Consider the following 21,771-nt stretch of genomic DNA (forward strand, 5'->3'; position numbering starts at 1 on the left):
TTCCTCTCTCTCACATTGGGAAGTAATCTGAGGAAGAGGACGAAGTTTCTAAGGAGTCGAATTTCTGAGACAGTCAATTTGGTCAGTTGAATTTTCTGACTGTAATTAATTAATGATGTTCTGGAGTGCGTTAAAGTAATATCATATATCATTGGAAGTAATTATCAGTTGCAAAATTGTGCTTGTCTAATTAGCACTAGAAAATCAACAAAATCCAGCTTTTGAATGAAGAACTAAAACACCTATTCTATGTCTATCTCTGCTGGCAGATCTCTAAGGTCCATTTCCACGAAAAGTTTGAAAACCTTCCAATTTTATTTGATCCATCATCTAGCAACTTTTCTCCAAAGCAATGAAACACCATAAGGAATTCCGTATTCCTTCCAAGATCTTTTTATTCCACAGCTCCATGGGAATCTTAGCAGCATCACCCAAATTTGTTGCATATATAATGTCTCTGATCTGCAATCAAAACCTGGCTTTCATGTTCTAAGTCATAGATCGTAAGGGTCCCATATGCAGTCTTTTCAAATGAGTAACTCCGCATCCTCACTACTTTTAACCATGAAACAAATCCAACCATGGAGCAACTAATGAAAAACTGAAGAATATCCCAGGATTGGCTTCCACACTTCTTCCATCCATGATTTCAAGGATTCATGTTTGACAAATTTCCCCATAAATTTGCTTGCTAGTACCTTGCTCATCAACCCCTCAACCTCTTATAGACCCACATCTGATCCTACAACCATCTTAACTGTTAGTTTAGCTCTGATACACTTCCTTTTCTTCCGAGGGTTCCTCCCTTGCAAATTCACTTCTTGAGCAGAGTTCCTACCTGTATTTCCTTCAGCAGAAATTACAAAAGCCTTCCCTGCTTCAAGTCCTGACTTGTGTAGCTGGATCTGTCCAAACCTAAATCTGAGCTTCCAAAAACTTTAAATGATAAAGAGAAGTTGCCTATCGATGAGCCATGAGCATCTAGCTTTGATGCAGGTCGAGTCAATATGAAAGTCCTGGTCTCATCTTGGCTATCATAACCCAATTTCCCTGGATGGTGCAAACCCTGAATATTTTCCTTTTCCTGATTTGCAAGGAGACTATTGACGAACTTCTTCAGAACCGCATCTTCTCCATCAGTGCCTCCACAATTAAGCTTGCTTTGTCAGAGGAGTCCTCATCGAAATTAAGTATCTTAATACTTTGCCATATGTTAAGGACCTGCTGCTGTGTTATAAAAATCGAGGTGGGACTTGATAAATCACCGTCCCCATAATCAACTAGTTCAAAATCCTCTTCCTCGAGGACGTGAATTATAGAGTATACCTTAGAACTTAGCACATTTGATAATGATGTACAGAGACCATAAAACAGTTTGTCTTCACCTTTCATAATCCTCCATGTCAGCCAATGGAGATTGCACATTCTGTAAGCAAGGCTTGTTTGTGGTTTTTCAGACTGAAAATTTCTCTATCTGTCAGTTGACATTAACTTTAAAAGAAGCTTGCTGGCAAGGTCCATACCTCCTTTGTCATTGAAAAGCGACGGATGTGGGAAGAAATCAGAAAGGCAGGACTTGACTCCAATCGACTGTTCAGAAAAACCATAAAAATTAATACATATACACCAATAATTGTTCAGATGACAGATGCATACACTTAATAATATAAAAATATTTTAAAATAAAAACTTATCAAACATTAAACCTAATTTATCATAAACAATGGGACCCATTATACCATTATCTATACACATTAATTTGATAAAATTGGTTTTGCTGGTTAAACATAATGGATTTAACTACGATTGTAGACAGTTGAAGCGGCAGGTACAGACCCTTCGAATGTCAAGTTCAGGAAGACCAATTTGAATTTAAATACCGGTCTGTAATGGCTGTCGGCTCTTCTCAGCTCTATAATTAAGTGTTCATAATTTGGTGGCTGATCCTTTTACTGTGAAGTTCCAGTTAGATTCTCAGCATACTTCTAGGTTTTGGTGAATTGCTGGTAGATTCTCAGCACCTTCTCGAATGTGAACAAACTGTGTAGGTTGATGAAAATTGAAATGATTGCAAGAGTATGCAAGTTGGGGGCAGCTAACAGTTAAAAGTGAAATGATAGGTATAACTTATAAGCAATTTAGGGTATCCAGGTTTTGGGGCAAATTAAATAGGGTGAATTCAAACAAACTTAGAAAAATCTTTAAGATGGTGAATTTAGAACTTCAACGCTGGAAAACAGTGAACCCTGTGACTTAGGTGTAATTGATGGGTGTCCTAAACTACCAATAGCTTCTTGAACATGGACGTATTTGAATTTTGAATAAAAAGCTTTATAAACATAAATGATAAATCATAAAATATTTAGATGTTAAAATGAATGTGACATTATTTAAAATGTTTTGCCTTTGGAGGTCCACTATTAGCTTAAAGTCTTTTGTGATTATTGAAGAGCCAACAAAGAAAGAATGCTGTTTTAATAATATCAAACTCTAGTGTTTAAGAATTTGCATTGAAATGGTTTTATGGAATATGTTTTAACTTCTATAAAATAAAACATGTTACAAGCAATAGATAAAATATTTAAAACATATCCGCATTTTATCATTTCATACACGATGGATTCTACTGAAGAAGGTATCTTGAAAAAACCATCATCTTTGAGACGAGTTGGTGGTGTCTTAGATGTCTATAGTGCAGACTGCCTTTAGCATACATTTAAAAAATCTAAAGAAAAAATGGACCTGATTGAATTAGAACAAATAACAGCTTTAAGTGGAGTTGTTTCCTGTTTGTTCTGTAGATTTGTTTCTTTGCATGCCACTTGTGGTTATGCATTTGCTAAAGTAGGAAGCCTACAAAAATTGGCATCTTTATTATGTTCTTGACCAGATAGTAACTGATAAATACAGATGGACCTGCTGCTATAACTGAAATCTTCTTGTTGAAAAAGATGGAAACTTATGCATCGATTGAATACCTGTCTTTGTTATATTGTTAGAGGTTTTCCAAACGAGCAAGAAATATATTCAGCAAAAAACACACATAGTTTGTTGCTATGAAATATCTAAATTGTCAAACTAGAGTCTGAATTTTTGAATGAGATTAGGAACTTCTGAAAAAAAGAACATCACTAAGTATTTGCGAGAACCATTGAAACAGAACCTTTATTAATATTGAACAGCATTTTAGGTACTACATATAATGAAAGATAATATCCTGAGAATGGATGGACACTAACTCAGGTCTAAGAGCGCACTGAAGTATTTGTGGAAATCCTGAAAACAAAACCTTTATTGTCTTCATATATCATTTCATACAGTACATAAGATGAGAAGATATGGATGCCAGCTTGGGTTTAATAGTCTCTCAGAGCAGTATGAATGCTGCACTTGGCCAGTATTCAGTTTCTGACAGACTACCTGCAACAGAACATTTCAAAAAGACGCTCTACTATTAGGCTTAAAGGCCAAACTAAAGTTTTTTATTTTTAAGGCCCTTTTCTTTGCATGTGGGGTATTACAAGAACGGTAATTCTGTTAATTATTGAAACCTTAATTTCCTGAAGTTCTCTTACTATAAAGCTTTTGTGTAGCCTTGAATTGTTTCTAAACCCTATGCTTGCTGTTCTAACCAAACCGAGCTTCCTTTATTCATTTTTCCATTGTTAGGCATGAATGTTGGCCTTTGTACTCAGTTGCAAACTGTAGGATGATCTTTAGACACCTTGATAACCTTTATATGAGAAAAATTTTAGATTTCAAAGGATCCATTTAATAAATGAATAACTCTGATGCCTTTTGCTCCTATTTTTTATGAGTGTATTTAGATTAGAAACCTGGAGATTTTTCTGTTTGTCCGATGGTGGTCCTTGTATGCTCTATAGCAGCTATGTGACAAGGCCCTTGTGTGATAATCTAATTAGCAATTTTGTTGCATTTGGATATTTTGTACGAAGATTTTTCTAGGCTAAGTTCTAAATATCTTTTCAGGAGGGAAGCTCTCAAGCACGGTACATTTCATCAAGGTTGATTCCTGCGCATAAGGACCCTCCATATGAGCAGGTATGCTGGATTTGGAATTCATATTAGTTGTGTCTATTGTACTTTTTTGTTTGGTTAAACCCCGTTTAAATGCATCCAAAATTGAAAATGCCTTTTGGGCCAGACATTTCTAACTATTTCGTGGCTGTGTTATTTTGGTATAATTATACAGGAAGCAAGATTTCCTCAGCTGCGCACCTTAACACCTGAACAAAGGACAAAACTAAAAAGTAGCTTTCTACATTTAGATGATTTAAGTTTTTGTGAGTGGATGCGCAGTATGAAATTAGTTCCTCCTGAACCGAGCTAATTTCCGGAAGCATAATGAAGGTGTTCTCTGTACCCATTCTCTGCACTTACTGTGCACCAGGACAGTGCAACCACTTGAGTTCAAAATGGAGTTGAGCATGGGCTATTTCATCCTGTGCATTCAGTGCGGAAGATGAAATTCTTTGGGTTGAAAGATGTCCAAACAAGGTCCTTAGATAGCAAATGATGATGTGACCTATTAATTTACATTTCCATTGTTTTGGTTCTTGGAACAAGATATGAGGTATGTATTGGATGCCTTACGGAGATTTTACAAATTTTTGTATAAGCACTGTATATTTTGGAGGCATCAGTTAATAAGTAACTCAGAGCTGGTTGCATGAAAATCTTGACTTGACAGCAATAATTTCCAAGAATTGAATGAAAGAAATCATTTTATTTGTGAGCAATATCTTACAAGTTTGAAAGCTTGCAATACCTCCTATATAGGAAGGTTTCACGTTTATCAGTTTATAAAATTGCTTGGAAGTTCTTACTTTTTGTGATATGATGGATGGATTTTTCTAGAATTTGTAAAGGTCTAGAAATTTGTCATTTGCATTTTTGTTGATCTTATAATTGTGCAGCAGATACATGTTAATTGTTGAACTTCCATTTTTTATGTCACACTCTCCAACAGTAACTTCATTGCAAAGTCTTCCTGCTAGAGTTTTATTTTGAAATTTCCAGATTTTAAATTTGTACTAACCAGTTCGTTATATCTTTCATTCCAAACTATTCATCTTCTATGATGGACTGAGATGCATAAACATGTTCGAGAGTCGACCATTTCAATCAAAGCATATCCGTGAAATTTGTTGTGAAGCCTCATGCAGTGGTCTAACAAAAGTTCTCTCCTGAAAATGAAGGTTGACTAGTGGATTGACATGTGTTTTCTATGGTTAGATTCCCTTAATTGCTATTACTATTTTTGATGTCATTCATGATTGTGGGTTAGGTTGTGTAGCATGTAAACTGGTAAACATATAGAATAGGTGAAGGAGCTGCCATATTTTCTACATGAGCATGGATCTGTTAGCATATCTGTTGCAGCTTGTAGTAGTCTATAGGCGCAAGTCAATCTCTACCATTGTGCTCCATTTAAGAGTGTGTGAGGCTTTTAGTACTTGGCTATTATTTGTACTATTCTTGGTTTTGTGTCAGTAAAAAATTAAAAGGCTATCGATGCACCTTTTCACGATTCTTTGTATTTACGCTTACTTTAACCATGACCATCACATTTTATAGGTTTTGTACTACTTGATTTGGTGCTTAGTTGTATATACTAAGCACAAGGCTGTAACTACGATGTCAAACCATACACACCATCTTTGTTTAGTGGTGGGCAAGAGCTGTTCTCTCTTTGTTAAAGGTTTGATCATATTTTTGAAGACTATTTTTGTGAGATCAAGGAAGGCATTAACAATCTTTGGTATTCTCTTTTGCATATTTTTACAAGATTGTTGATCGATATATTATTGAGTTATTTAGAGGATTGCAAGAGCATCAAAATAGAAATCTACCTTAGAGGGAGTACGTAACTAAATGAAGTCTGGTGGAGAAGTAGAAATCCACTCGTTTGCTTATTGCGTGGTCAAGGAAGGTTTATTAACAACCTTTGGTAATCTCTTTTGCATATTTTTACAAGGTCATCAACCGATATATTATTGAATCATTTGGGGACTTTGAATATCTTACCTTTATGGGAACAAGGTAACTAAATGTAAGTTTTGTAAGGGGCGGGGTGAGAGGGGAAATGTGTTATACACATGGTGGCTTATACCTTGTATATGCGGGATTCCAGAAGCAACAACACATACATATAATCTGAGAATGTAACATCATTGGTACAGAAAAGTAAAAACCCATTAGTTTGCCTTTGGATGCCTATGGAGAGGGCAGGGCCAACCAACTGAAGTGATAAATGTTACTTCTATCTCAGCAGTGGTACATCAGGGTAGTGCTTTAAACATGTTGGCATCTACCTTGTATGCATGGGAATTTAAAGGAAACAACTCATACATCTAACTCAAGAATGTAACATCTTTGGCAGAGCAAGAAGCTATTTTAAGGGGTTTGGATGCAAACTCTCTACTGATTTGATTAACATGGTTTAAGATTTTGAAAGCTAATAAAGGATATATTTTGGTTCAAGACTTTTTCTAATATTTTATTTTTTGGTTCAATTTATATCCCCTCAATTAATGTATTTTGTAACTATTCTCATTGCATGCCAGGGAGCCCAAGGTTATCAAACCGATCTGGGCAATTGATTTGGCTTTTGCAGTAAATAAAGCTTCAAAGCAATGTAATGGTTCATATAATACATAAGGATAACTGACAAGTAAATAATGGAACAATTCTAGTGATAGGTTTAGTTAATGGGACAATGATAACCATGGTTGATGGAATCACTGAGGCAAAGATTCAAAAGTGAGCTACATAGACTTGATAAATAGAATTCATGTAGCTCACTCTTGATTCATGTGATTTGAATTCATGAATTACCGATTTGATACTGAGATTTGAATTCTTTATATGTTTTTTTAGAGTTTGAGATTATAATTTTAAAGACTAAATCATTAATGCATTTTTATTTTTTATTTTTTATTTGTAAATTGATTTTTCAATGTGTATGTTAAAAGAGATACATTATTTTTTGCAACTAGAAAGAGCCTCAGAATTCAAATAACAAATATTTGAAGCTCAAGAATGCTTTTGCCAAACTTCTTCCATCACATACTTACCATAATACATACAATTATAAATTTAACAAATTAAAATTCATGATGAAAAGAAATCAAGAAAAATCAAAATCTAATAACAAGATTGAAAAAGTAGTTGGTGTGCGTGTATATATATAATTAATTAATTAATTAATTAAAGTCACGATGTAAATTAACCCGTGTGACCTTGAATTACTGAAGCCGGTGAAGAGCACTCGTGATTAGCGTAGTGTTTGAAATATTACCCAATATAGTTGAATAGGCTCATCTTCCCTAATGGAAAAGTTATTAAAAAATCAATGCCCATATCATTTAGTGGAAGCACAATTGCAATTCAATATAACATGGATATAAACATGGATTTACATGGTAGTGTGGCATGCTCGCATAATGAGGGACACAAATCAACTTTAGTTCTAACATGAGTCTAATCAAATTTGATGATTTGACTTTGTCAAATTTGATCCTTGAACTTGTTAACTTTTGTGATTGGGTTGTTGGGTGCAGCCTTGAATTGAGGAGCAAGGGAAAAGGATTTCGTTAACTTGATCAGTGACATTCTCAGATTTAATCACCAATTCACATATACGGGATTGCCTCAACCATTTAGGCTAATGAGGGAATTGGTGGTGCGAGATAGTAAGAGATTGAGTAAACTAGTGTGGTAAATCTATGTAAGTTACTGGTGTTTTGAAATTGTGGTAGTCTAAAGAGCGGTCTAATTAAATTAGAAAAAAATTGTTAAAAACAAATTATATTTTGTTGTATCTTACTACACATTGTAGTTTTTAAGTTAATGAAGTCCGTTTTCATACTTTCTATTACCTAGTATGGAGAGATGTTTTTCATGCACTCTATTATCTAGTATGGGGAGATGTATGTTATAGTGAAGCCTTACATGAAATGTTATAGTAATATGTTAGGTCAAAAAATAATAACAATAAAACATTGTGTGAGCACAGTTAAAAAAGTAATAGAAGGTCAAAACTATTAAAAGCAATAATGAAAATAAGTTAGATCAATTCAATTTGTTATATTGTAATTCTTTTAATTAATTACATGAAATTTCTTTAGAAAAAATTCATAAGATGCATTTCACATTAAAAGGTTAAAATAAAAGAAATTATAAAACATGTCAAATCAAAATGCCACATGTATATGCAGCTATATGTATTGTGAGGGTTTTAATAGAATTAGAAATAAGGCTAACACACCCATTTAAGTTCAATCATTGCTTAATGTTGATAGGCCTATAATCACTAAATTTAAATTGTATCTTCCTTCCTGTGTTAATCCTACTCTTTTCATTGCACTTTCTTTTCAATGATGGTTGTGAAGCGCATATTGTTATTGCTTAAATAATTGAAATAAAATAATAAAAGAAAAATTGATTGACTACCAAGATTAGGGTTAAAGTTTCATTTGATCCCTTATGTGTGAAGACAACAACGAATATACCCTCTTGATAAAATCTCATCTATCCACTTAATTTTTGTATTCAAAAAACCAAATTTCTTGAAACTCTATTCCTAAATAGAAACACCTATAAGTGTAATAAATTTATATAGATAGATGTGAAATCTATATAAACTAGTGCAACCATATAAATCAAATTGCTAGTAAATGCCAATAGGCATCAAAACATTTGCTTTATGATACATCTAGCATTGCCAAGATTACAAAAATCATAAAAATTAACTAAATTATAACTTTATTTTAAATTATTTTGTTTCAAAGAAAAAAATATTTATATATTAAAGAGAAGAATATATTCATTCCGGACAATCGCAATCAACACTGTATGCCTCTCCTAGTTCCCTCATTAAAAAATACACAAAATTGGAAAAACCATGGACTTCTATATTGACAAAAATTATAACATATCAGACTTTGGTTTCCATGGACTCTATCCTGACCCCACTGAATTCATGAAGGTTAGCAAACTTGCTCGGTAGCAAGAGAGCTTCTTTGGACATGACATCAACTTACTCATTAAGTTCATGAATAATATGGAGTATGAAATCCATTCAAATCATTGAGAGACTCGCTGAATGTCCTGTAAGATGGTCTCAATGTTGATGTTGCAAATTGTAGCTCTATAATTGGTCCAATCAATCACCAATTTAGAATCTCCCATAAATTGAATCCTTTCTACCTCCTTTTGAGCCAACTCCAGAAGAAATAAGAGAGCAATGAATTCGACTTTATTGTTGGATTCGTGACCTGGGATATATTTACAATACATAAAATGAGAGTGAACGAAATAGAGAACTACACCTATCCCACAATAAGGTGGGTGACCTTGACTGGCCCTTGTCAAAGAATCCCCATGGTACATCATAATTTAACTCTTAACATCTGAGGCAATCTTGGGAGTGATTTATTTGGTTCTGATTTGAATTCCTTAGAAAGAGAGACAATCTTGGCTGCAGAAAATTTAGGGGGCTTGAATCGGTCCTAAAAAATACACAGATTCTGAGTTCTCCATAAGCAATTTATAAATAAATAGGGAAGACCTTGGGAACTTTTGACAGACTTATCCAAAAAAAAAATCTGAGATAATCATTGAAAACACAACCATTCCAAATCACTTTTGGATGAAATTCCCTCTGTATGATAGCAATAACTTGAGAGACATAGCTATAAGGGACAAATAAGTGCATCATAATTTCCACTGGTGCTTTGCACAAAGGACATCTGTTGGGCCCAACTTTATATTAAATTATTAATTTTAAAAAGAAATTGTTTGCTTGGGGTAGCTCAATTGGCAATGGTTGTGGAAATGAAGTCTCACCAAACTGGAAGTTTTGGGTTCAAATCTTGTGTTATCCCCCCGATCGGGGTGTGAAGCTGGACATGATGAAGATGTAGTCCTACCAAACTTACAAAAAAATAGAAAAGAAATTATTACATGGGCTAAACATATACACATTTAAAAAAACATGTAACAAGAAAAACATAATAAAGCAACTATAAACAACAAGAGGTTAATACCATACCTAACTTGTAAACATGACATTGTTTTTAACTAAATTGAAAAGCAAAAATGACATAGCTACCTTTGACATAGATTTCAACCTTGATTACTATTAAAAACATTTTTTGGATTTTGTGGAGATTAAACCCCTACCATTCACCTAATACTTATTAATAATTAATTAAAATTTTGGAAACCCTATTCCAAAATAAACAACCTATTGACGTAAAAGTAAACAAGCCTATAAACTTAAAAATAGATACACCATAAATATAAATAGTAACTATAAACTATAAGTCCATCTTCCATCTTACAATAGAAATTAAAATAGCAATGATTCATATTCATAACCATGCTATTTTAGAATCTCATGATTAAATTTAGTTAATAAACATATAAAAACTTAACATTTACGAAAAAAACCCTTTTTCTTTATACATATATGTTATGCCCATATGTACGTAGCTGTACATATGAACATTTTTATAAAAATAAAAAATAAGAATATTTTTACATAGAGAGATATGAAATTAAATAATATTATAAAAAATCAATATAGATCCATTTGAACTCTGAATCTATAAGTGTCGAGAGGGATCAAATCTCTCAAGGTGCATCTCTCAAAATTGCATCTTGAAAGATTTGATCCCTCTTTACACTTCGTAGATTCAGAGTTAAGATGGATATGTGCTAGTTGTTAACACAATTAAGTATCTTTGTGTGATTAATCTTGTATACCTTATTGTTTATGAGCTTGTGCTTGAGTGCTTATTAAAAAAACTTATTGTTATAATTGGTAAGTATCATCGACATTGAGATTGTAACTAGCAACTAGCAAATAACATGTTGTAGCGTTGATAGACCGACATTGTTTAAAGAAAGCACACTAGTGTACATAATATAGGTTTTTTACGCCCAAAATTTTAAACTCGTATCAAAGTTGATAACTTTGGGTGTGATTATTAGGTATTTGCCTTGTTGGTAATCCTATGTCATTGAAATTCAATCCTTTTACGTTATCTTGTGGTTTGTGCAAATTTCTTACATCCACCTTTGCATCTTCATGAAAGCCTAATGAGAGATTGCCTCACAATGTAACACTGTGTTTAGATAGTACCAACTAAATGCAAATATTTATGAGGCTAGTTAGTCCACATGTTGTCAATAATCTCCCAAACTAGAAAATTCTTGCATTGGTCACTTCCATAGGTGTCTCTAATGGCTCCTTGGCCTTATCCATGGCCTCATAGAGGTAACACATTATGAATTTCCTACCATCCACAATTTGCAACACTTTGCTAGTGGCTCGAAAAATATAGCCACCTTCTCAACATCCTTCCACCCTCATAATGTACAATATTGACATTGAATACCTCTATGGTTATTGCATACTATGATTATGACCACTCACAAGCCACAAACATCCTCTTCAAAACTATTTTTTATAAAACAATACACTGCAAGATAATGAAGTTGGTTAACCACCTTCTCAAGGTCCTTCCACCCTCATAATGTACAATATTGACATTGAATGCCTTTATGGTTATTGCATATGTTGATTATGACCACTCATAAGCCACATACATCCTCTTCAAAACTAGTTTTGGTAAAACAATACTTTACAAGATAATAAAGTTGGTTATAAATCTAGTGATGGTTAGATGAATAAGCTTATTGTCTTTTATATAAGTCCGTGGTGCCTTGATATGAAATGATTGTAAATCACTTCATTTTTTCAACTTGTTGGCTCCAAATAAGTTTGCCAATATCCTCTCATATCATTAGGGGAATTTTGAAGTTTAAAATAGGCTTCCTAAGGAAATTATAAAATAATAATGGAAATAATAAAACAAGATTATATTACATCATCAAATTTTAGAGGGAAAAAAGAAAAAAACTAATTTTCAACTCGTATTTTCAACTTATCTCCCTATGGGTTTACTCAAATTTCGATCGAAAACGCTCGTTGGATGCAAAATTTGATTCCTCATCCAAAGAGTACCCAGGTTCATACTTTCGATGGACCTTATTACATGAAAAATGAGAAATACATGAAAAACGTGATTGTAATCACGTTTTTTCATGTAGCAGGTCCATCGAAAGTATGCAACATGAGTACTCATTGGATGAGGAATTAAATTTTGCATCCAATGAATATTTTGCTCGAAATTTGAGTAAAACTTTAGAGAGATAAGTTGAAAATACGAGTTGAAAAAGTTATTTGATTATTTTTTAATCTTTTTATTTTTTACTTAAAAAATGATGAATCATCTTGAATCTTATTGGTTCTTATAAAATTTATTTTAATTGTACAATTTTTTCAAAAAAACCGATTTTACACTCCAAAATTCCCCTAATAATTATCTATATAATGGGTTGCACACAACGTCCGAAATATGGTGAGGGTAACTGTGTAGCATCCACATGGTTGCATTATTATGCAAGTGACATATAGAGACAGGGAAAAGACATTAGCTCTACGGTACAGTTTTTTTTTGGTTTTCTATAAAGTCGACTTTGGTCTTTTCATAAATTTTTCGGTTGGCCTCATCCCACTGCAGGCCGAGGGATGACGCAACACAATCCATTCTCGTCTGCTATTCTGTGTACGAGAGATATGCAGGTACCAGATCTCACAGGGGTGACGTGTCTCCTGATCCCGACATCTTGATTTCGGCGGAAAAATTAACGGATCAGAGTTTCTGAGGTGGCTTTTGGGGCAAGGACCTCGTGTCCCCACCACTGGGGTTACCCTCATTCAGTTCTCCTCCGCCATGGAGTTGAGAGATCTGCACCTTCGCCCTGGCTTGTAGCCATGGTTCTTTGTTGAAGGTTCCATCACCAACAATTTTCCTCTACAAAAGAGCTTGAACGACGACATACTCTATATTGTCTTGGAATTAAAACCTTAGCTACTGTGGACATTGCCGGTCCTTTTCAGGTAAGAATTTGGTATTTATTTTTTCCTCTTCTTTTAACAATGCCACAATTTCGTTCTCGCTATATGTCTTTTTTCTTATTTGGCTTACTCCCTTACAATCCTGTTTTAAAATTTACAGGGATTCTTGTTCACTGTTTTATTTTTGTTTCTCCTTTCTTTCCTCCGACTGTACTAGTTGTTTTTGTCTTTCGAGCTTGCCGGTCTCCCATCATTTCTCGGAGTTAGAGCAGCTTGCTACAAGTTCAAGTCACCAACCTACTCACTTCTCAATCCCTCACATAGGGATTTGATAGTGGCGTACCACAACAAATTTCTCCAAAAACTTAGGTAAAAATTATTGTATTGATAAACTACTAATAATAATAAATTATTGGAGTTACCCTTTTTACTATGAAAAAAATTAAAAGGTTTTTGGAATTTTTATTTTTGCATTACAATAATTATTTTTTATTTAATTTTATTGTATTTATAAACCAAAAATTATAATAATAAAAACTATTGGAGTTATCTTTTTACTATGACACATTAAAAGTTTTGGAAATTTTATTTTTTCATTAAAATAATTAATTTTTATTTAATTGTTTATAATTTTACTCTTTTTATTATGAAATGTTTTTCTTACTGTGGTTAATATTTTGCAACCTTACTACTATTTTTTGTTTATGATATTATGAGATGTTTTTTGTTTTTTGGGTTAATTAAGTAAACATATCAATCCAATTATACAAACTAAACACTACATGCACAATATTCATTTATGATAAAAACAATGACATTTCACCACGTGGCTCTTGTTAACTATGATTTCAATAACATTTTTGGCCTTCACATTTAAGATAATTAAACCTATACAATCACATTTGAAGATTGATGAATGTTGAAAATGAGTGGAAGCTTTAAAAAAAAAATAGAACTAGGGAAAAGAAAAAATCAAAGAATGAGAAATGAAAGGTCATGCCATTTACCCTTTCTATTACTTTTGCTCTCTTTGGCTTTCTCATGAGCCCTCCTTATTTGTTCCACTCTAGAAAAGAGAGAAGAAGATGTATAGAGAGCCATCAACTCCCTTGTAATCAGATATCACCAAAATATAAACTAAACAAACAATTGAAGATTATTTTCCATTTAGATTTCCATGGTAAAATATCTATATTGATTATAACTTACAATGTGACCACTGTGTAATGGTATTATTCTTTTAACAATGGTTAAAAAATTGTTTGATAAATTATGAGATTATGGCAATGATAATTTCTATTTAGGGTCCATTATGGATTTTCTTAACTAATAAAGAACCTAAAAATGCTTTTTTGATTCCACTGCCTCATACCTGCATATTCCATAACTTTCTCTCATGTTTTTAAATGCATCTCGTTCCAAAATGAATTGCTTTTCTGATTCCACTGCCCCATACATGCATATTCCCATAACTTTATCTGATATCTTTAAATGCATCACATTCCAAAATGAAATGCTTTTATGATTCCACTGCCCCATACGTGCAAAATATACACAGTCCAGGCGTGGAAATTGACGTTTTACATGACGTATTTTAAGTTTCAACAGATATTTTATGGTTGGTGAAAATTTGTGCACTTCAAATCTGACCTCTAAAATATATTGAGGTCTCGTCATTTTGACGTTTAATTAAAAATCCAAACTATGGCAGGGCTATGGCTAGCGTGCTATATTCTTTCAAGATCTGGTTGTTGAGAATTAATGGGACATTATGGGAGTAACCGTTGGCCATATGAATATTGATGACAAAATTTAATGACCTATTTACTAGCATTGGAATTGACTCTCTTGCAAAACAACTTTCAAATTTACCACTTTCGCCTTTGGCATCTAACCATATGTGGTTTGATGAATTATGTGTTTTATGGTCTTACATTTTCCTCTACCATTGTTCTTTCTTGTTGATTGGGAAAAGAATAGCATCCCTGCAATTTTTTAATTTACTTGAATTTGTTAGCGTCTGAGTATGGCATGCTTTCTTGTTCCTAAACTAGTGAGCGTATCAGGTATGTACTCTTTATTTACTTATGTCGTTAGTTTATTGTAAAATCTGAAAATACTTACAAGTTATGTAAAATTTGATATGGTATACATCCCTTGAGGAAATTTTGAAGTAAATTAAAGCATGGTTGCTTTATTTACTTATGTTGTTAGTATTGTAAGACTTGAAAAATACTTACAAGTTATATGTAAATTTTGATATGGTATACAACCGTTCAAGAAATTTTGAAGCAAATTAAGGCGTGATTTCTTCTAACTAGCTTAGGGAGCCCCTAAGGAAATTTTGATATGGTATACAACCGTTCAAGAAATTTTGAAGCAAATTAAGGCGTGATTTCTTCTAACCAGCTTAGGGAGCCCCTAAGGAAATTTTGATATGGTATACAACCGTTCAAGAAATTTTGAAGTAAATTAAGGCGTGATTTCTTCCAACCAGCTTGTAGAGCAGCTCAAACTCATGTTGGTAGCGTGATACACCCTCAAATTAAAAAAAAAAGTGTTTTGAAGTAAATTAAGGCGTGATTTCTTCCAACCAGCGTAGGGAGCCCCTAAGGGAATTTTGATATGGTATACAGCGGTTCAGGAAATTTTGAAGTAAATTAAGGCGTGATTTCTTCCAACCAGCTTGTGGAGCAGCTCAAACTCAGGTTGGTAGCCTGATACACCCTCAAATTCAAGAAAAAAAAAGTGTGTATTTTATTTTTTGTATTCTAATCTATTATGTGTTTTATGGTTTTATGTTATTTGGTAGTTTTCGGAAGTTGAGGATTTTGAATTTTCAAAATTGGAGTGGATAAGAGGTTTAATGTTATTTGGTAGTTTTCTGGAATGGGAAGTTGAAGATTTTGAATTTTCAAAATTGGAATAGATAAAAAGTTTTAAGGTATTAGATTTATTTATGAATCAAAATTTCAAAAACATTTTCTTTGATTTCTCTCCAATTTTTTGCATGATGTTCTGGCAATTGTTTTAAGAAGATTTTAAGGTTGGCAACCTTGTTAAATAAGGAACTTCATAACTAAGGAGCCTACCCAGTGCCCACGACTTAGTAATATATCCAATACTCATCCAAATAAAGTTTAAGTAATTAACTAAATGTAGCGTGCTTAGAATGTTCAATATCTAAAGTTTAAGTAATTAACTAAATCTAGCTTAAAATTTAACGATCTCTAATGTTATTTGGTAGTTTTCTAGAATTAGAAGTTGAGGATTTTGAATTTTCAAAATTGGAGTGGATAAGAAGTTTAATGCTATTGGGTATTTTTTTCTAGAATTGGAAGTTGAAGATTTTGAATTTTCAAAATTGGAATAGATAAGAGGTTTTTAAAGTATTAGATTTATTTATGAATCAAAATTTCAAAATCAACATTTTCGTCGATTTCTCCCCAATTTTGTGCATGATGTTCTGAAAATTGTTTTACGAAATTTTTAAGGTTGGAAACCTTGTTAAATAAGGAACTTCATAACTAAGGAGCCTGTCCACGACTTAGTAATCTATCCAACACTCATCCAAATAAATTTTAAGTAATTAACTAAAGCCTAGAATTTTCAGTATCTAAAATTTGTATAACAATCTTTTGGTAGTTTTCTAGAAACGAAAGTTGAGGATTTTAAATTTTCAAAATTGGAGTGGATAAGATGTTTAATGCTATTTGGTAGTTTTCTGGAATCCAAAATTGAGGATTTTGAATTTTCAAAATTGGAGTAGATAAGAGGTTTTTAACCAATTTAACTAATTTAACTAAAATATAACCAATTTAATTCTATTTCAAATATCACTAGACATTAAAACTATTTATGTATTTAAAAATATATTTAAAAAATCACTACTAACTATGCTATTGACAGGTCACGAATTTCATGGTGATAATTTTAAGAAATCATGGTTTGGCTTTTGGATTTTTTTTTCAAATGCATACAGGAATTCCTATAAAAAACCAAGAAATAATACAGATTTCTTAATTCAAACTTTACTAAAAAATTTTAAATTTTTATTTTATTGGAGTATTTTATTTTCCTAATAAAAAAACATAACTATTTTTCATTAAAAATGAGGAAGAGTTTTACAATTATTTGGATCAAATTCAATTTATCAGTGCTGCATAGTAAAAAATTTTGAAGATTAAAATCCATTCGGGAACAGGGTAATAGCATCAAAACTAGAAAGCAGCAAAGTACTCAAAATAGAAAAAACTAGGAAAACAAGACAAACCCTGCTTGGAGAGAGCGACGAGATTCTTTTTATGGTAGATACGCTGGAAAGAGATGTCAGAAAAAGCTGCCTTTAGATCCCTCTCATTAAAGAGAGTGATGCACGAGCATTCAACCCAAGGAAAATCATTGTAATTAAATAGGCATAGAGGGGTAATATATTTTTAGGAAATAGTTTTCCTAAGTCTCAAATTAATGTAATATCTAGGCTTTTAAGTGATTTAATTAGATATGTGAGAGGAAATTGTAAGTACCCTCGAATAAATGAGGACATGAGTGGCAATAATAACAAAAGAGCCTAAAGTCAATTAGGACTCTTAGAACAGTTCATGATTCTAGGAGCGAGAGAGAGTTTTTAGGCATTAAACGGAGAAAAAGATAGAATAGATAAAAGTCTCGAGGAGACTTATTAAATGTAATATTGCCACATATGTATTTTGTAGTGAGCTTTAGGGCTTCAGTTGACTAATTCAAGGAAAGGATGTGATCAGATCCTTCACAGTGATCTGATCCAATGTTTTCATATAAATATATGTGTGATGGGCCTGCACGTTCAATATGAGAGGTAGAGTGATATACATAGAGGGTGAAATCAGAGATAGATGCAATGTAGTCGAGAGGAGGCCACCGATAGTTGAAGACCAGGCCTATGCGAGATACAAAAGATCTCGTTTTGTAATCATTGTTTTTATTTAATAATACAAACAACTCATTTTTGAGTTGGAATGCGTGTTTCAAGTGTTGATTTGTATGTGAATTTGTAGGCTCTGTGACAGGGGGTTACAGGTAGAGTTCTGCAGAACAAGCAGAAGGAGGAAATGATACAGAGGATCACGATGGATCATTGAATCCATTAGAGCTTTGCAAAAACAAAGATCAAATTTGAGTACAAATTTAAGCTCAGAAGAGATAGCGTGCAATGGAATAGCGAAGGTCCAGAACCCTTTGAAGAAACCAGGGTCACAAAGATAACACTAAAGACTTAGCGTAATTTCTAAAAAAAGGAAGAACGGAGAAACAAGGAGTGAGGCACAGGGACCGTTAGATCTCTTAAGATCAATGGTGCAGATCGTGTCGCATCGGTGGAGTGAATTATGTAGTTTAAGTCCCTGAGTGTGAAACCCAATTTACACTAAGAATCGGCGCAAAACAACAGTCGGATTTAGAATCCGGACTTGAAAAATTATGCAGGTTGACCTAAATCCATATCGGGTCCGTAAAGACTAATCGGATCAGCGCTTTGAGGGTGAAAAGGGTCTGATTTGAGGAGAGCGATTGCGATAGATCCTGGACCGTCCGATCGAAAGTTCAGATCAACAGCCCAAATCTAATTGCTAATCGCATATCGATGCTTTGAAGCAGTTAAGGGTCAATGCGATAGAACGCTGATAGGCCGATTGGTGATGCGCCGATAGTTGTCGGATCGACAAGGAGATGGACGACGGAGATTGAATCAAAGATTGGCAATCGAAGCAACGGAAGAATTGATATGGAGGAGCAGACGTGATGAGATTATGAATGCGGATTAAGAAATTTGAAGTCCAGCCTTATATGACTCGGAGTGGAGTTGTAATGTATTTCTTCATATGTGTATAAAGTGGTGTGCCGAAGGGTTTAACACAAAGATATGATTTGAACGCTATGATAGTTGAATATCAGAGTCGGAGGGGTGATGCACATATGTGGTGTGCCTGCGATAGGAGCAAATGCCGATTGCGATGAGGTTTAATCTCGGGGACTGTGCAGAGTCCATATAAAAATGGGGGAAGGTATGTTTGCGCGATATTTCCTTTGTACAAGATTTCTAAAGGGAGATTAGTGCCGATAAGGATTTTGTGTATTAATATATATGTAACCAAGGCTATGGGAGGGTGGTTATATATATATATATATATATATATATATATATATATATATATATATATATATATATATATATATATATATATATATGTGGGTAAGGGGTTAAATAAAAGTGGTGAAGGGTTTTTAATTCCTGATAGAAGGATTTAAAGGAAAGGCTTTAATAAGGTCTCATACGAAAGCTGTGAGAATTGATATAAGTCCCAATAGGAGATTTTGGCGGGGTGATTGAGTTCCGATTTAAAGGAACTATGGTAAAAGGGTATTAACCATGTATGGTTACTGAAGATTTGACTCCATTGCAGAGTTAAATATCTAGAACAGTCTTGTTTATGCATATTGTGGGTATGTGCGGGTGTTACCCTGCACCATTAGTGGTATCAGAGTAGCTCTGTAGCCAGAGCAGAATTAAAATCAGAGTGAGGGAAGATTTCCTATGAAAAGGAGGTTGCACACAGAAGAAGGTAACGTGCATAAGGCTACAATAGAACACTGTAAGGGGAACTTTTGAAGTTCTGGAAGATTGTAGCATTCCAGCAGAGGCTTGGAGTAGGCAGGAACAAAGGATTCCTTTAAGGAAAGAGAAAGCAAGATTACTTAATGCAAGTTCTGAAGGAAAGAGAACTTGGAGAGAAAACATAGAACAATCCATGGTGGAATGATGAAACAAGATCATACTGAGATCTTGAAGGTGAGGTAATATGTTCTATTTTTAATTGAGAATGTGTGTTTTTATACTAATGCACAGGTGACAACAAGAGAAGCTGTGAGAGAAGAACCAGATGTGTTCTTGAAGACAGAGAAGGAAAACACTTTGAAGGAAAGTGATAGTGAACCTGAAGAATCCAACAAGAGATTTGACAAAGAGGACATCTAAAGTGTTCTCAAAAGAGAATGAGAGATTGCAGAAGCCTAGAAGGAGCAAAGGTGTTGCTCAAGAGAAGGTTCCAAATAGAGGACCGTGCTTACCAAAATACTGAGTGAGGAGAGCTTAGTTAGGTAAGATTGCAGCCAAGAGGACTAGTTGTAGCAGATGAGTGAGGAGCTCATGAAGAAAGAAGAGAAGAAGATGACTACTAATAGTCATAACAGAGGTTCAGAGAGAAGCCATAGCAGAAGAAAGATGAAGAAAGCGAATGCCAAGACAAATGGCAAGAAGATGAGTCAAGAAGAAATTGACAAAGAGATTGCAGAGTTAAAAGAACAACTCAATGCATTAAGGAGAATGCTTGAGGAAAGCCAGAGACTAGGTTGGGTCTTGAGGAAGAAGCCAATGAAATGGCAAGAAATACAGAGAAGGCTACAACAAATGCAAGTGAAGTGGCTAAAGGGAAAACTCAAAGAAACTGAGTTAGAAATGGAAGAGTTCATTTGTGAACCAGAACAAGGACAAATTCTGGGAGAAATTGAAGATGAAGACTTGAAGACTGAAACTTCAAGTGAGGCCAAAGGGTCACATGGGTTTAAAACTGACAATTTGTGTATGTATGCAAGTGAAACATGTAAAGAAGGAAAATTGGCTGATATTGTCATGAAGAAGGAAGAAGACCAACATAATCTAAATTCTGTTCTGGAAAAACATGAGATAGATAGATCTCATATATAGCTGGAGAAAGATGTCAAGCAACCAAGTGAAGGGCTTGAGGAGATTGAAGAAGAGACTATCAAAGAATTTCTGAATCATATGAATGATTTAGAACAACAAGGAGATATGATGGCTGAACCATCAAGTGAGACCATAGGGTCTTATATTTTTAAAACTAATAGTTTGTATATGATGGCAGATATTGCAGGAGAAAAGCAACCATTTGAAGATATCTTCAGAGGAGATGAAGATCTAGAAATAAAAGGTGACAAAGAAAACTTTTCAGAAGAGGAGAAATTTCACTACATACAAAAGAAAAAGTCTATGGATGAGTCTATAGAAGTTGTGATGGCGATGAAGAATCAGGTTCTTATTCTGATGAAGAATGAAGAAATATTGTCTCAGAAAGGTAATCAAATGAGTTTGATTAATGTTATTGATGAAAAAAAAATACACGAGAATGCTAATGTTGATGGCGAAACAAGGATAACTCTGGGGAAAGAGTTACAGAGGGACATCAAGATAAAATGTACTGAACAAGAGACTATGTTAGCTAAAAACCTAGTAAAGGATCATCAGTTCACCATGATGATAGGCATAGTGGAAATAGCCATGAAAGCCATTGAGATCGTCAGTGAAGAAGAAGAACATCTACTAAAAGATGTTAAAGAAGAAAAAGTCTATGGGAAAGACTTAACAAAGGGAGAAAGGACATCTGATGATCTATCCATAATAAATGAAGGTATGGAGAATTGTGTGAAATTTCCAAAATCTACTCCAATTGAAATTGTTGAGTTATATAGAAAATTGGATTTTCAAAGAAGGGAGTTGGAAAAACAGAGAATGGATATTCAAGATACACTGTTGAAAAGGGAAGACAAAAAAATTGTCATAAATAACAGTCACAAGAGAAAGGAGGTGATAATGAGAGTTCAACACATTGACACTACAGAAGAAGGAGTTCACTACAGTGGACAAAAGCAGAGAGATATCATTGAAGAAGATGGTATGATAGAGAGACTAATGGACAGTCTCATGAATTCATTTGCAAGTTCAAATCAACGTACTAGTGTGCTGACATAGGAGGAAGAAACAGAGC

General features: G+C 33.7%; 1 protein-coding gene across 1 annotated transcript in view; it reads left to right on the plus strand.

Moving 5' to 3' along the window:
• Nucleotides 1-4,846, plus strand: part of LOC149171391 (Sec23/Sec24 protein transport family protein) — a 54,903-nt gene extending 50,057 nt beyond the window's left edge. The window contains exons 4-5 of the mRNA XM_089424070.1: nucleotides 3,991-4,062; nucleotides 4,214-4,846. Coding sequence (XP_089280196.1) covers nucleotides 3,991-4,062; nucleotides 4,214-4,351 — 210 coding nt within the window. The 3' untranslated portion in view covers nucleotides 4,352-4,846. The remainder of the gene's footprint in view (nucleotides 1-3,990; nucleotides 4,063-4,213) is intronic.
• The last annotated feature ends 16,925 nt before the right edge of the window (nucleotides 4,847-21,771 follow it).

The sequence above is a fragment of the Pinus tabuliformis genome, chromosome 4_2, assembly GCF_031772625.1.
Source record: "Pinus tabuliformis cultivar Carrire ecotype Pingquan chromosome 4_2, CPIR1, whole genome shotgun sequence".
Classification (NCBI taxonomy): Eukaryota; Viridiplantae; Streptophyta; class Pinopsida; order Pinales; family Pinaceae; genus Pinus; species Pinus tabuliformis.